A 15,925-nucleotide genomic window follows, 5' to 3' on the forward strand; every position below is an offset into this window, starting at 1 on the left:
AGGTCCCAACTGTATTAAGTATGGAGTCGAGTCAGCCTGGTTATAGTCAGTTTGAGACTTTAAACCTCTAAACTTGCCCGAATGGAGCTGTTTCCATGTGATTTGAAGCATCATGGCTCCTGCGCTCTCCTTCCCGACGGGTAATGCCTCCCGCTGAGCCAACGATGTTCCCTCTCAGCCACATGTGTGCCACCGATTGTGGGCATCTCCCTCTTACACACAAAACATCTTTAATTTGTTAAGCACACAATTCTTTTGATTGTGCTGTGAACCCGCCCGTGGTTACAAAGCAAAGCTGATCCTGGAGCGTGGTTGTGTCACAACAGAGCGGCAGCGGCTCCGCGTCACCGGTGTCACCGTGAGCAGAGCGCAGACCAGGACCGCGGCGGATGCCAATCACCAATTAGCGGTGGGCTTATCTTAACCTCTTACCTTCAGCACTCCAGATCTCCCAGCATTAGAGAAGTATACCATGTCTTCCACAGAGAAACCGGATGCAAATTTTTTTTATTCCATCAAGGAGTGATTACAAACAAAGAGTACATGGGTAAAAATCAGATTCTGCCAGTAACAAACAGTAACATTTTATTTAAATGCAGATAATCACAACATTCAGATACAAGAATGCTCACTTGTGCCTGGCCATTTTTGACTGTGAAGCTAGGGCCTGTTTTGTGATCATAATCGTAACACGCTGATTAGAATCAATATTTGAGGACAGCTCAGCAAATGAAAAAGTCAAATTAAAAAAAGAAATAGCCACTACAAAACTTACAAAAAGACCAATTCAGACCCATTTCTGAAAGCTGCCCCCATCATCCAAAATGGCTTGGGGTGTGTTCTTGTTGTTGTTGTGCTTGGTTGGTTTGGCTTTTTTTTTTTTTTAATATGTAGTTTCACAAAGACTCTCATCTGATTTACGGTCATGCCAAGTCCCTTTCTTTGAGGCCTGAGTCTTATATCTCTCAACTCCCAAGTCCGTAAGACACACAACACTTTGTATTTCTGTACGTCTTTCTCAGTACTCACCTACAGAGGTCCTTAAACATGTCTCCCAGTGCTGTATCTTTCCTACTGAGCTGCTCCTGGGGTCATCTTTGGCTGTCGTCCCTCTGCACCTACAGATCTCCACTGGAGCGGGTAACACCCAGAAACATCATCTTGCCAGGTCTGCTGCTCAGTTCTGTCTTACAGGACTGCCAAGAGTACACATCAAGCAGGCAGAACTCCACGTTTCAGGTGAAAAAATATCTTGTTGTGATCCGTTATTCCACAGCCCAAAAGAAACAGGAGTAGTTTGCAAAAGACAAAGACACGTCAGCACAGAAGAGCTGTGTTTGTGAGCTGCTGTCACCACTGCGGGAAGCCCAACTGTTTCATGGGCGGTACGGAAAAGGGCCATCATCCTTCTGGCCCCGTGGCTGCAAGCGACAAAAAAAGCAGCGGTGCAAAAAGAAAAAAAAGCAGAACAAACTCCATGTTTACAAGTAGAAGGTTTTTTAACAAGGAAGGACACTTTAAAGCTTTAGTAGGTTTGCTGTTCCATTCCTTCCGCTTTTCCCTTTTCACATGAAGGCACACGTACATATGCACACAGAGATCTCACTTTTAACCAGAGTCACTTACACTGAAGTTAAACATTCATTAACCACTCTCACGCTGCCGAATTAAATGTTCATCCTAAAGCCAATCATCAACACGTTTGGCAGAAGACTTTGCGTAGGCTTAGTTTAAGCTTGAAGTTCTAAACTTCAGATATCCCCATCTGGATCCATCCTTTTAGCTTTAAACAGTAAGGAGTACTTAGGATCCTGAAACATTTGAAAATGTAGTTCTTAAAAGAAGATTTCAAAGCTTATCAGGCAAGTGAATCAATTTTCATCAGTTTCCCCTTGGTTTTCATGTTCTACAATGCGGATAGTGGAGCACATTCCATCACGGAGTGTTACGAAATTTTAGGAGTGGTACAGAATAATCTGCTGGACTAATACAGGTCTTTTTTGTTGGGTTTTTTTGACCTTGTATTTGTCTATAAGGTCCATTACGGGTAAACTCACCTGCCAGCAAATAAATAGTTTAAAAAGTTCATCTTAATTGCACCAAGGTTTCGATGCATCACCATTCACTCCATAAATATTGAAGGCCAAGACGACCTCTCGTGCTGTTCCCGGGGACTGACGGACACCGGCTGTGCCCGCGCCCAGACAGACGAGCCGAGGGACCACAGTGGTTTTCACAACAGCTTCAGCAGGAACTCGTAGGTCGCGTTGATTATGCCCCAGGACAGGATGGAACGATGGTAATTCAGATGGGCTCCTCTGAAGAGGTGGATCAGTTTTCTGTCACGTTCCAGCCAGATCTTCGCGAAGACTTTTGAGAAGGACTGAAATTCACCACCGATTTGAGCTTGCATGCGAGTTTTGACGACGTTTACTGGGAAGAACAAGAAGCCCAGCACGGCGCCGAGCAGCCCCCCGCAGATGAAGTCGTTGACCAAGTGAGTGCTGTGGGAAGTCGCTTCGGGCAGACAATGCTTGATGGGTCCCCGCAGGCCAAAGAAGAGCGCGTTACTGGGCCCATTTCGGAGCAGAATAGGCACCAATCCCCGATAATATTCTCTCACTCCATGGACTTTCAGCACCTTGAAAGCCTGGTAAGTGTTTGTGAATTTATCGTGGTGTTTGTAGTCCTGAAGCAAAGTCTGAACGCGCTCGAAGGGTGTGAGCATGGCCTCTGCGGTCCCTGCCAGCACAGCCGCCACGCTGCGCGTCAGCAGCTCGGGCGCGCTTGTGTGCCGCAGCAGCAGCGAGGAGAAATCCTCGTACAGCCCGAACATCAGCGCCAGTGTGGTCGTCTTCTGCATCAGCGGGGGAAGGATGCCACGGTACAGGTTGCGGATCCCGTCCTTCTGCAGCTGATGCACCGCGTCCTTGGTCTTCAAACCGTACAGCTGCTGCCGGAACAGGACCTTCTGGATGGGGAACGTGACAGCGATGTTGGTGAAGGCTGCACAGTAGCCACAAAGATAATGTTTGCCAGAGGTGGCCATTATGTCGCTGCTTAGATATTCCTTGGAATTCACAGAGGCAGAACCTTCCGAATCCATCACTCTGCTTTCCGTACTGCAGTATATCTCAGTTCTCCTTTCCTACATCGAAACAGAAAGAGCGAAGATAAGCAGGGCTGTGGGTTGCCCTGCAGCTTTATTCACACTAGCGGGTCATTCGAACAGCACCTGGTATCTGATACTGGAGAAAAGCCCATGACATTTGAAGGAGAAAAGAGACGAATGCCAGATCTGACAGATTTTGTAGGGTTTTCAGGTCTCTGAGACCCAGAAAAGTGATAGTGTTTTTGCTTTCTGTACACCTTTAAATTAAAATAGAAATAAACTGGGAAGAAAATTGAGATATGAACTCCTCAAGCACTACATTACAGCTGACAAGAGGGAGCTGACACATGAGATTTCCCTGTTCACTGTGCAAGGAATTCAGTGAAAGGTCTGATCTCACACTAACAGAATACACACCATTGGGATGGTGGCAATGGGGACAGAAGAGAGGCCAAGAAAAAAAAAACAAATAAAATATATGCAGCAGCATTACAAATTCTGATCATTCCACTCTGCCTTTCCCTGTGGCAGAAAACAACAGATAATTTACGTAACAATTGTTCGTGGTTTAACCTTGGGAGCAACTAAGCACCACGCAGCCACTCATTCACTCTCCTCTCCGCCCTGGTGTGAGCGCAGGGAGAATCAGAAGGGTAGATTGAGAAAGAAACTCAGTTTAGTAAAAAAAAAAAAAGGGGGAGGGGTGGCAGCGTGGAAACAAAGAGAGAGAGGAAAATAAAACCCAAGAAAGTGATGCAAATGAAAACAATCACTCATCACCCCCCAACCGATGCCCAGCCAGGCCCTAAGCAGTGGCCCCCCGCCAAGCTCCCCCATGTTTCACTGCTGAACACAATGCTGTGCGGTCTGGGACATCCCTTTGGCAAGCTGGGGTTGCTGTCCCAGCTCACCGTGCCTGCCGCTTGCAGAACAGCTCTCGGTGCTGCACGAGTGCTGCTCGGCAGGACAAACACAGCCTGGGGGGCCCACACGGTTTTGGTGCAAGTCCAAGACACAGCCCCATACAAGATACTGTGAAGAAAATTAACTCCATCCCAGCCAAAACTAGTACACAATTGCAATCGTAGGCTTAAATTAAAGCAGAAGAGCACTTCCAGCACAGTTCTGAACGTTTCTGAAGCCCCAGGTAATTAACCTGCAGCCTCATCTGCAGAGAAAGAGGCAGCACCGTCAACCCACACGGGACTTCACCTTCTCTGGAGAAGTTTAAGACCTTAAGCTTGGCTACATCTGAGATCCTGAACGACAAGTGAACAGAGTCAGTTCTACCAAATAAAGCAGAGACGGACTGAGGTGATCACTACCAGGCAACACTTGCTCATCATTTAAAGTGGGATTACTTATTCAACAATTAAAAAAGCTGCTTTTGCAGGTGATCTGAATCCTAACTTATGTTACAGCTCTAGTTAAGTCTGTAACAATCAAGTGAGGCTGGTGGTGCTTTGTGAATTGCAGATAATTCCCACCAGCAACATCCATGAGATTTCCACAATTCCAAAGTGTTATTTGGTGCTGTTTCTCGAGGTGCAGCCACTACAGGGTGTTATGCGAAGCACACATGGCAGAGGCTGTGCAGAAACAATCTGGACTGCTCAAAGAAACCTGATGGGTTATTTTGACCAAGTACACAATTTATTTTTAAAACACGTATGTACCTGGATTGGCTTTTCCCTACAGTTACATGCTATTTGATCCTTTTAAGGTCTGGCTAGTGAAAATGCCAGATACGTAATTCACAAAGATGAAATGTTTCTGTCAATATGAGAAGTAACATCACAGACATATGGCTTATACACCACTTTATATATGTACCACTTCAGAGTACTATTCAGATTACTGTAGTTCTACTTGCATTTACTAAAAACGCCACATCTACGATATGCTAGACAGGGGATGGTGGGTCATGCTAATTCAACTAACACGGTGTGGAACATTCTCACCATAGACAATGCCATTCAAGAGATGACTGAAAAGGCCTTTGAGAACTAGCCATTTATATCGTAACTTCCCCTCAAAAGAAACTTGCAATAAATAAAACATATTAAAAAAGAGGGACCTCTAGTTCTGTTTCAGACACTACATGCTCCTTTTGGCATAACCACTGGATCTGCCCAGCAGGAAAGCTTTGAAGACCGCAGCGATCCTCATGTGAGTAAGTCATCACACTTCTGGGCTGGGGACTCGTAAGAGCCACGCATAGCATGTCCTCCAGAAGTGTTCACGACAGAACCCTCACTTTCAGATGGAATTTGTAAGGCCTGTGCCACCTACACGTACTAGAACACACCAGCCACTTTTTTAGAATTTAATATAAAAGAAACAGACCTCAGGAAAGAGAAAGTTTTGGATTGACAGCGTTGGCTGTACATACAGACCCCTAAAGCTGCTGCAACCTCCCATTTACACACAGAATTTCTCCTCAGCGCAGGAGCCAGTCTCAGAGTGCTCTGTGCACAGGGCGCACACAATCCTTCTGGACATGATGTTCCATGAACCAAGGTCTGTATGCCAGCTGCCTGCTGCTGTCACCACCTCCTGGTCCACACATCTGGTGCTTTTAAAAGGATTTCAACCCACTTACCTGCCCAAACAACTATGGCCTTCAAAGTGCTGGCATGTGACCCACTGGGTCAGAAAAACACAAGGGAGAGAATAAAGAAAGGGATATTTGTTATCTGATATTGTGTTGTATATTTGTATTTGCAATACTGGTAAGGGACCAGTGTTTCCCATCATCCTGACTGCTGCAGAGCAAACATGCTACTGAAGTCCTCCTGGCCCAAGCACAGTTCAAGATTATTCTGGGAACTGAATGGTCGTTCAGTTGGTAAATCAGAGGATTACCACAAGCTCAGACTTTTCTGCCATCAGGTATGGGACATGCTCATTGTAAGCAGTGAGCCAAATCCTGAAGATGTGCAGCTGTGTCTGTTAACGGGCTGTCCAGAGAGGTGGTGGATGCCCCATCCCTGGAGACATCCCAGGCCAGGCTGGACGGGGCTCTGAGCAACCTGAGCTGGTGAAGATGTCCCTGCTCATGGCAGGGGTGGCACTGGGGGACCTGGGAAGGGCACTTCAACACAAACTGTTCTATGATTCTGTGATGATTCTAAGAGGGAAGGTTTACAGATTCATGCACGTGTTTCTCCCGGCAATCACCGGCCACTGTAGCACACCCGGGTCACCCTCGGACTCCCCAGCCCCCCACTCACCGCATTCTCGGCGTCCAGCCGCTCTGCTGAGCCCTCAGCGCTCCCGGGGACGTTCGGCAGCGACGGCGGCCCCGGCGGGACACAGCACCAGGCGACCTGGAAGCAGAGAGCCGGGCGGGCTGAGGGACGCGGCACGGCGGGGCTGGGGGACGCGGCACGGCGGGGCTGGGGGACGCGGCACGGCGGGGCTGGGGGACGCGGCACGGCGGGGCTGGGGGACGCGGCACGGCGGGGCTGGGGGACGCGGCACGGCGGGGCTGGGGGACGCGGCACCGCGGGGCTGGGGGACGCACAGCTACCCCGCTCCCCGCGGGCCGGGATGGCGCTCAAGGTCAGGCCGGCGGGCCGGCGGAGCGGCGGGCGGTGGCTGCGGCCCGCGAGCGGCGGAACCACGTTCGCCCGTCCCCGCCCCGAAGCGCCTGCGCGGCCGCTGCGCCGAACCCCGCCGGGCCGGGCCGAGCCGTGCCGGGCAGAACCAGCAGGCCCGGCCGGGGCGGCCCCGCCGCGGGACGCACCTGCGGCCGTTGCCATGGCGGCAGGAGGGCCGGGAACGGGCCGGACGCTGCGCCGGCCCCGCGCTCTCCGCTCCGCGCGCGCCGGCGTGTGACGTAAGCACGCCGCCTGACGCACAGGCTGACGCAGGGCGAGAGCGAAAAAACCCTGCGCGCCGGACCCTGCGTGCGACCCACGGGACGGGCGGTCGCGGCACCGCCCTCTCCCCGCTTCAGCCAATCAGACGGCGGCCTTCTGGCCCCGCCCCCCAGAGGCCCGCCCCGAGCCCCGCCCCGCGGCGTGCGGCGTTGGCGCGGGAGCGGAGGGCCGGGGCGCGGTGGGTCCGTTCGGGGCCGCGGGCTCCGCCGGGGCTGGAGCGGCGCCTCCCGTCCGCGCTGCCCGCTGCCTCGTCGTCCGCGCCGGGAAAACCTGCAGCGCGCCGTCCGAGTCCCCCGCGCCCCCTCCGCGCCCTGGGCGAGGCTCCTCCGCGCCGCTGCCCGCCCCGCCGCGTCCGCCCGGGCAGGGGACGGCGGCTGCGGCGGGAGCGGCTGCGCCGCCCTGCGCGGGGCTCTCTCGCTGCGCGGACCCCGCAGCTCCCGGGGACAGAGGCGGAGACGCGCCGCGGTGGGCGGCGGGGAGGCGTCCGGGGTCCGGCAGAGCTCCCCCCGGGCTCTGCCCCGCTGCCCGCCCCGCCCGGGTTCGTGCCGCCCCCTCGACCCAGTTCGCCGGGACGCGAGAGGCGGTTTGGCTCCCGCACACGGCAGAAATGTCTCCGGGTTCATTCACCAGATGTTTGGAGGCAACTTCCCCAACTGCCGTCTCCTATACCCATATTCTGTAAGAATCATCTTGCCGTAACTCAGGTACGTGTTTTCTGGTCTGGAGGGACATGCTTAAACTGTCGTGGTTGTGCCAAAAAGGTCTCATCGGATTTACAACTATTATCTGTTTTGCTGCCTAAACAGGTGAGTTAGCAGATAAAGGTTCCCCTGGCTAATATCCCGATATGTGTTACCTGCTTCTGCTTTCATGATAAAGCCTCCTGGACTATAATTTTAGGCTAAATGCAAGATTTAAAGCTTTAAAGGGAGGAAGGGGCTGGAGCACAAGTGTGATGGGAGCGGCTGAGGGACCTGGGGGGTTCAGCCTGGAGAACAGGAGCTGAGGGGAGACCTTCTGATCTCTGAACTGCCTGAAAGGAGCTTGGAGCCAGGGGGGTCGGGCTCTGCTCCCAAGGAACAAGCGCCAGGACCAGAGGAAACGGCCTCAAGTTGTGCCAGGGGAGGTTGAGGTTGGATCTGGGGAACAATTTCTTCCCCAAAGGGCTCTCGGGCATTGGAACAGGCTGCCCAGGGCAGTGGTGGAGTCACCATTCCTGGAGGGGTTGAACAGGCGGAGATGAGGTTCTCAGGGACACAGGTCAGTGCCAGGGGTGGGGGAACGGTCGGACTCAGTGAACTTGAGGTGCTTTTCCAACCAAAACGATTCTGTGATTCTACGATTCCCACTGTGCTCAGGCAGCTCTTCAGAGAGCAGTTGAATAGTGAGTGTCCCTCCTGCTGCAGCAGTCAGCCTGTTGTGCAAGTGGGTTTTGTCTTCAGAAAGTGTGTCCTGAGTTTTAGGGTTGTATATTATGGACAGAGCAAGTTCAGGCAGCAGTTAGGAAGGATCACATGGAATGAACTCTTCTGGTGGGATAGAAAGTGGTGCAGTTGATAAACTAATCAGCTTCAGGCAAGGGGGGTCAGCAGACATGGTGAGGAGCAGCACAAACCATTTGGGCTTGCCTCTCTGAAATGTGGCATTAAAAGGAATTTACCTTAGAGAAATTATCCTATTTTAGAGACAATGACGTCACATTTCTGAGGAGCTCTGAGGGCTTAAAGTGACTTGTACTAAGCAGAGAACTGGCCACAGGGAACCAAATTGTTAAAAACACAGGAAACTGCATAGAAGCACCAAGAAGGTCCTGACGCATCAAAAAAGACAAAAGCATTGCAGGTAGCGCTCTGTCACCTAGACTTTGTGCATTTTGGAGCTAATTTAGTTGTCTTCAGACATCTATTTACTTAGAGCAACAAGCTGAGATCACGTACCACGTCTCAGAGGGCCGCAGACATTTTTCCACGGCAGAATGTCATCAGGAGAACGCTGGGCTGGTGCTGCCTGCCGGTGGGCACAGCGCTGGGGCGGCTCATAGCTCCCAGGGCTTCGGGCTCCGGTCCTGGTGCTGCCAGGCTGGCGTGCGGCCATGGCGAGGCCTCGGGGTGTCCTGCGGGGAGGCGGCGTCCTGGGCTCCTGGCCGGACTTGGTGTCAGCATCGCCTCTCACTGGGGAGGCGCTGGAAGGCATAAAGCACTGACAGAATCTGTAGTTTTGTTGTTTTGTTGTTGTGGGTTTTGCTTTATTTAGTAATTTGTTGTTAAATAGGAATGGCTCATTTTTATTTTAGTATTTGTTTTGCTGCCGCGAAGTTTAATGGTAAGGCTCATGAGAATTTAACCCATAATGATAAGCCTGCAAAAAGGAGAAGAACAGTGAAGGGAAAATGCTGAGCTGTTTGCCTGCTTGAAAAGGTGTGAGACTAAGTCTTCCCCCTCAGGTTCTGCCCAGAACTGTTCCTCCTCCAGTGTCATGTCTGGGTTCTTCGGCGTTGCAACGCCCAGGTTGGGGGCGTCACACCAGGGACAGGCTCCGAGCTGCCGAGCCCACAGCCTGTGTCATGAGGGACACAGTCCATATAGTGAGGGGATGCATCCCGTGTCATGAGGGACGCAGCCCCATCGTGAGGGACGCAGCCCTTGTTGTGAGAGACACAGCTCTGCTGTCAGGGGACCGTCCTTCCCACCAGACCGCCTGCAGTGCTGCTGCGTGGCAGCAAATTGCGTCTCTGCCAGTAAAGTGGGAGATTCCCCACTGGGCACCCAGGCTGGACCTTGGATAAACTTAGTTTCAAGGCAAGCCTGTGCTTTTTTGAGCAGTTTCCCTCCTGATCATTGCAGGAGAGCTGGAAGTCAAGCTGTCTGTGGGGAGAAGTAAAATCTCCTATGTTTGGTGAAAGTGTCGTTCAGAGCACCAGGCGCTTGCCTGCCGTGCCAGCCTGCATCCCTGGGAGAAGAGCGGAGCGTGGTTCCCTGCTGCTTTCAACAGCATCATGTGTGAGATGAACTCATTACAGGCATTGGAGGATAACCACAGTCCTGGAGCATGTTTCCTGGCGCGGGCTGACAGTGACAACGCCAGAACCACTCAGTGTGGGGTCAGAGCCGTCCGGACACTCCGCTGACCTGACGCCAGCCCACAGATTTACACACTTTTTTGTGGTGTTTGCAGGGTTCCCCCCGCACCAGGGCACTGATCTGTGCCTGCTGCACGCCAGTTAATGTGCACGGAGCGGCTGCTTCGGCAGGAGCGCTGATGGATGGTGGAGCTCCCCGTTTCGCATTGTTGTTTTTTTCTGGTCACTGATAATAACACTTCTGCTCTCAAGTACCAGGTGGTAATTTCTGTGAGGTGCCTTCCCATTTAGTGAAGTCTCTTGTCCTGTGCTTTGTGGGGAGCAGTGGGAGGTCGCCAAGCACAAGGAGCATTGGGAGGTTTGTCCAAGTCTGCAGGTGCTGGGTGAGGGGCCAGCGTGGGAAGTGGGGATGAAGTCCTGCAGTCAGGAGGGGCATCGTGCCACCAGCAGCCACCGTTTCAGAGCTGGACATGGGGAAGGGTGCTGGGCAGGTGGTGGCACGAGCCAGACCAGAGGAGCATGGTCTTGCATGCCATCGTCATCAGCAGCCCTGTGCTGGGGCGGGATCGGGTGTCTCAGGTCCAGCTACCATGAATGCTTTCTTCAATCATGAATTCTTTCTTCTTCTCGACCCCTCTTCTGCTGGAAGGGCCCCGCTGGTGTCCCCAGGCAAAGGATGCACTTGACCTCTAGAGAAAGCTTCACACCTTTCCCGACAAGCCCCACATCCCAGCCAAGGTGGCCAAGCTGGGGTTGGGGACTCGCGGTCCCACAAGCCCCCAGTCACCAGCAGCACACGTGCAGGTCCCGCGGGCCCTGCTGCCCCTCCCTGCAGCGTTGTTGTCGTCGCTTACAAGAATGAATCCTGTCTGCAGTTGCTAACCTAAAGATATGTAAATCCTTTCAGTTTTAGGTCAGTCTGCTCATATAACAAAGATCAGAGTGACTTGCAAAACACCTGATCACGAACTACAGACAGTACCAACCTTGCAGCTTTTTTGGGGGTTGGACTAGATGATCTTTCGAGGTCCCTTCCAATCCCTAACATTCTGTGATACTGTGACATTTTGAAGCTGCACAATTAGTTGAGTCTTGCTTAAACACGCATCTCGAGACTGTTGGATAAAGCGTCCTTTAGCTGAACGTTGCTCCTTGTATACTAAAAGGATTATGTAATGCAATATGCAAATGTGTAACCAGTTGGCTCTTCAGGGCATGAATGTAATGATAATATTTGGCTGTTACTTTTCTTGCTGGCGTGCTGGCTTTATTCCAGCATCCAGACTTGCGCAGCTCTGTAATACAATATCTCATCTCTGTGTGCTAAATTTGGCTCATTTTTATGCACAGCGGGTAAAAAACCTGTTTTGGGATAACAGTGTGACCCTGCCGAACTTGGCCTTGCTCCATGCTGCCGGCTGGGAGCTGGTGGACGCCCCTCCTGAGGAGGTGACCACAGGGGCTGGGACCCCCCGCCAGCCCCTCAGGAAGGGGCCCACGTGCTGCTGAGCAGTCGCCCTCGGCTCTGCCAAGGGACGTGCTCTCCTGGGAGGCTCTGGCGTCCCCTTCGCCGTTTCTGGCTGCCGGCTGTGATGTGTCTGGAGTTCATGGCAGCCCACCGCCCCGGCAGCACGTTCCTCGCACGGCTGTCTGCTCCTTAGAATCACAGAATCGTTTTGGTTGGGAGAGACCATCAAGATCATTGAGTCCAACCGTTACCCACCCCCAGCACTGCCCCATGTCCCTGAGAACCTCATCTCCGCCTGTCCAACCCCTCCAGGGATGGTGGCTCCACCACCACCCTGGGCAGCCTGTTCCAATGCCCGACAGCCCTTTGGGGAAGAAATTGTTCCCCAGATCCAACCTCAGCCTCCCCTGGCGCAACTTGAGGCCGTTTCCTCTGGTCCTGGCGCTTGTTCCTTGGGAGCAGAGCCTGACCCCTCTGGCTCCAAGCTCCTTTCAGGCAGTTCAGAGGTCAGAAGGTCTCCCCTCAGCTCCTGTTCTCCAGGCTGAACCCCCCAGGTCCCTCAGCTGCTTCTCCTTCTCCTGCCCCTCTGGGTACAGGTGTCCTGGTGGGGCTGGGGACAGGGCCGTTGGTGTGTCCCCAGCCGCTGCTGTGCCCGGCAGTCTGGGTGCGGCGCCGGCAGAAGCCTCATGCCTGCTGGGGTGGCTGGTGAGGACGGCAGAGGGCCGGCCGTCTGCTGGGATCTGGCAGAATGTGAGGGGACACCACAGTGGAGGACATGGCGATGTGCTTGTTCATGTGCAGCCTTTGAGCCCCAGGGTTAAGCAACAAAGTTTTAACTGCCCCGAAAGAGCGGAGACCTCAGAACAGCTTGTTCTGGCGTTGCTGGCCCGTGATTAGGGTGGCAGGAGAGGGAGGGAGCCAGGGGCAGTGGTGGGGGGAGCACACTGTTAGATGGGTGCTGAACCCTCTTGGTCAGAGCCCTGCAGAGCTGTGTCTGGCGGGGAGCTGTATAGAATCATAAATGTCCTGAGCTGGAAGGACCCACAGAATCATGGAGTCCAACTCCTGTCCCTGCACAGGACAACCCGCAGTTCACACCGTGTGTCTGAGGACGTTGTCCAGTCTCTTCTTGAACACTGTCAGGCTTGGGGCCAGGACATCTCCCTGGGGAGCCTGTTCCAGTGTCCAGCACCTCTGGGTGAAGAACCTTTTCCTCATGTCCAACTGACCCTCCCCTGGCACATCTTCCTGCCATTCCCTCGGGTTCTGTCGCTGGTCACAGAGAGAAGAGCCCAGCCCTGCCCCTCCTGCTCCCCTGCTGAGGAAGGTGTGCGTGTCCCTGTCAACACAGGGTCCCTGCCCTGGCTGAGCCCTGTGTGCTCTCTGTGCTCACCACTGACCCTGCGTCCATCCCTGCAGGTGCCAATGGAGCCCATTGATCTGCCAGCGGAGCTGTGGCGGCTCATCCTGTCCCACCTGCGACTGCCGGAGCTGGGCCGCTGCAGCGCGGTGTGCAGGGCCTGGCGGCAGCTGGTGCTCAGCCTGGACAGGACACGCTGGCGGCAGCTCTGCCTGGGCGTCCTCCAGCATCGGCCCCCCAGCTGGCCCAACCGCCCTGCCGCTGAGCCGCCCTCCTGGAGAGACGCCTGCAAGCAGCACTACCTGGCCTCCAAAACCTGGACCAGAAACATGCAGGACCCCGAGTCCTCCACCTGCCTCTCGCTCTTCCGCAGGAGGAAGGGCCGCCGCCGGCTCTGCGTGGGCACGGGGGGTGATTTCAGCAGCCTCCGCGCTGCTCTGGCTGCCGCCGGCCCCTACGACCGGCTGGTTCTGCTGCCCGGCGTGCATGAGGAGCAGAGCGAGGTGCTGCTGAAGATGCCGGTGGAGCTGGTGGGGCAGGGCGGGCTGGGGGACGTGGTGCTGCGGGCCCGTGTGGACCAGCACGGCCCCACCGCCCGCCTCTGCAACCTGGTCCTCCTGCCACCACACTCCTCCTCGCTGCTCTACAAGGTGAGGCTCGGCGGGGATGGCGAGGCCACCGTGGTGTCGTGGCCGGGAGGGTTCCCAGTCTGTGGGTGTCTGGGGATTCATGGGACTCCCAAACACATGAGGCCTGGGGGCTTTGTCCTCTGGATGTCTCTGCTTGGTTACAGATCGCCACAAATGCCACACAATCGCCACCAGCAAGAATGCCTTTAATTATGTGAATACGTAGAATCACAGAATCATTTCAGTTGGAAGAACCCCTCAAGATCATCGAGTCCAACCGTTCTCCCAGCCCTGGCACTACCCCATGTCCCTGAGAACCTCATCTCCGTCTGTTCAACCCCTCCAGGGATGGTGACTCCACCGCTGCCCTGGGCAGCCTGTTCCAATGCCCGACAATATCAGGCTATTGCAAATTACTATCAGCAATCAATTGTGCAGTATCAATCAACAGTGTGGCTGCAATCAGCAATAAGAATTGTATTACAACAGCCAATATTAAAGCAACAACCAGTAAGACCAGCAAACAAGCAGATATATACTATCACAGGTTACTGCAAACTTGCCACCGATACAACAGCAGGTATGCTCACAATAAATTACTTATATGGATATATAATACAGGTATGAGGAGAATTAGACGGATTTCAGAAAGGGCCAAAACCTCTGTTCCAGGTGAATTATTAAGAGGTGTCATCATTGTGGGGTAAACTAAAAGGGTTTTATTAATGATTAAACAATGTCCAAATGATAATTAATCAATGAATGAATAATAATTAAGTGGTAGTCAAATGGTGACTAAGCAATAATTGAATGGTAGTGAAACCTAGATGTGATGATGATTTGACGCTGATTTAAATGATCATTTAGATGGCAATCAAACACTCCACTACTTACTACACTTCTAACAGTTAAGCTATAGCTATATATAGAAGTGTCACTGGTATACAGCACGCTGTTAGGCCTAATGTAAAATGTGGCTTACCTCGTTACAGCCATCTGATGCTGGGCAAGGGGTCTCTCAGGTCTCTCCAGGAGAACCCTTGAGGTGTCCATGCTCCAGGGACATCCCTGCTCCAGGGACATCCCTGCCATGCAGGATTGCCCCACGGCTCCAGGAGCTGCGGGTGCTCACAGCCTGAAGTGGTGGGCTCTCAGTCAGCCCCCCTTGGGTGTTTGTGCAGGTTTGCAGCTGCAGCAGGTTTAGTTCTGTCTGGTCCAAGCTCAGGCTGGGACTGGGAGAACAAAGAATCTCCCACTGTAGGAGAAGATCAGGTTTGAGTCCATCTAAGGAACCTCAAGGTGTACAAGTCCATGGGACCTGATGAGATGCATCCACGGGTCCTGAGGGACCTGGCAGATGAAGGTGCTAAGATACTCTCCATCATGTTTGAGAAGTCCTGTCAATCTGGTGAAGTTCCCACTGACTGCAAAAAGTGAAAGATAACCCCATTTTTAAAAAGGGGAAAAAGGAAGACCTGGGGAACTACAGGCCAGTCAGTCTCACCTCAGTGCCCAGCAAGATCATGGAGAAGATCCTCCTGGAAACTGCTAAGGCACATGGAAAATAAGGAGAAGGGCCAGGGAGATGGTCAGAGGGCTGGAACAGCTCTGCTGGGAGGACAGGCTGAGAGAGTTGGGGTGTTCAGCTGGAGAACAGAAGCTCTGGGGAGACCTTAGTGCAGCCTCCAGTACCTGAAGGGGACACACAAGAAAGCTGGAGAGGCATTTTTGACAAGGGCAGGTAGTGACAGGACAAGGGGTGATGGCTTTAAACTGAAAGAGGGGAGATTTAGATTAGATAGAAGGAAGAAATTCTTCCCCATGAGAGTGGTGAGAGCCTGTCCCAGGTTGGCCAGAGAGGTGGTGGATGCCCCATCCCTGGAGACATCCCAGGCCAGGCTGGACGGGGCTCTGAGCAACCTGAGCTGGTGAAGATGTCCCTGCTCATGGCAGGGGTGGCACTGGGGGAGCTGGGGAGGGCCCTGCAACACAAACCATCTGTGATTCTATGAATTTCCATTTTTCACCTGAAACAGGCAATAGATGATGGTGGTTTTGTTCTTTCAGAGCCGTTTTCTTTTTCTAGACTGCTCCCACTTTTCCAGATGATTAGCTGCTATTACAGTCTCTTGTTGGTGGTACCTCAGGATGTCTCTGTTTTCTCAGAGATGCAGCTGTGCTTCTCAAGGATGTTTCTGGCTCCCAGCTCCCCAGCTAGCAGGCATTTTCCTTTGCTCAGTGACTTTCCCTGTCTCACCAGCCACATTTCTGACTGTGCCCATGGACTGCGCCTCCGACAATGAGACCTTCCTCGTGATGAGCCACCCATCGTTAGTTATAACTTATAGTTTCATTTCCTTTTCACCATTTTATTATGTGACATATTTAACTTA

General features: G+C 53.1%; 2 protein-coding genes across 4 annotated transcripts in view; one reads left to right on the plus strand and one right to left on the minus strand.

Annotated features, from left to right (window-relative positions):
• Nucleotides 1–546: 546 nt before the first annotated feature.
• SLC25A51 (solute carrier family 25 member 51) lies at nt 547–6,934 on the minus strand. The gene is made up of 3 exons (XM_065656655.1): nt 6,861–6,934; nt 6,346–6,441; nt 547–3,148 (listed from the first exon to the last, which is right to left on the minus strand). The coding sequence occupies exon 3, from the start codon at nt 3,104–3,106 to the stop codon at nt 2,234–2,236; it is 873 nt and encodes a 290-aa protein (XP_065512727.1). The 5' UTR covers nt 3,107–3,148; nt 6,346–6,441; nt 6,861–6,934; the 3' UTR covers nt 547–2,233.
• A 221-nt stretch (nt 6,935–7,155) lies between these two features.
• FBXO10 (F-box protein 10) overlaps nt 7,156–15,925 on the plus strand; it is a 30,897-nt gene continuing 22,127 nt past the window's right edge. The window contains exons 1-3 of one of the 3 annotated variants that reach the window (XM_065655777.1): nt 7,268–7,700; nt 12,623–12,870; nt 12,963–13,553. In XM_065655777.1, the coding sequence (XP_065511849.1) occupies nt 12,969–13,553 (585 nt within the window). In that variant the 5' untranslated portion in view covers nt 7,268–7,700; nt 12,623–12,870; nt 12,963–12,968. Of the gene's footprint in view, nt 7,701–12,622; nt 12,871–12,962; nt 13,554–15,925 lie in introns of all 3 variants that reach the window. The other 2 variants (XM_065655779.1, XM_065655780.1) reach the window with 2 other exon arrangements.

This window comes from Caloenas nicobarica, chromosome Z (assembly GCF_036013445.1).
Source record: "Caloenas nicobarica isolate bCalNic1 chromosome Z, bCalNic1.hap1, whole genome shotgun sequence".
NCBI lineage: Eukaryota > Metazoa > Chordata > Aves > Columbiformes > Columbidae > Caloenas > Caloenas nicobarica.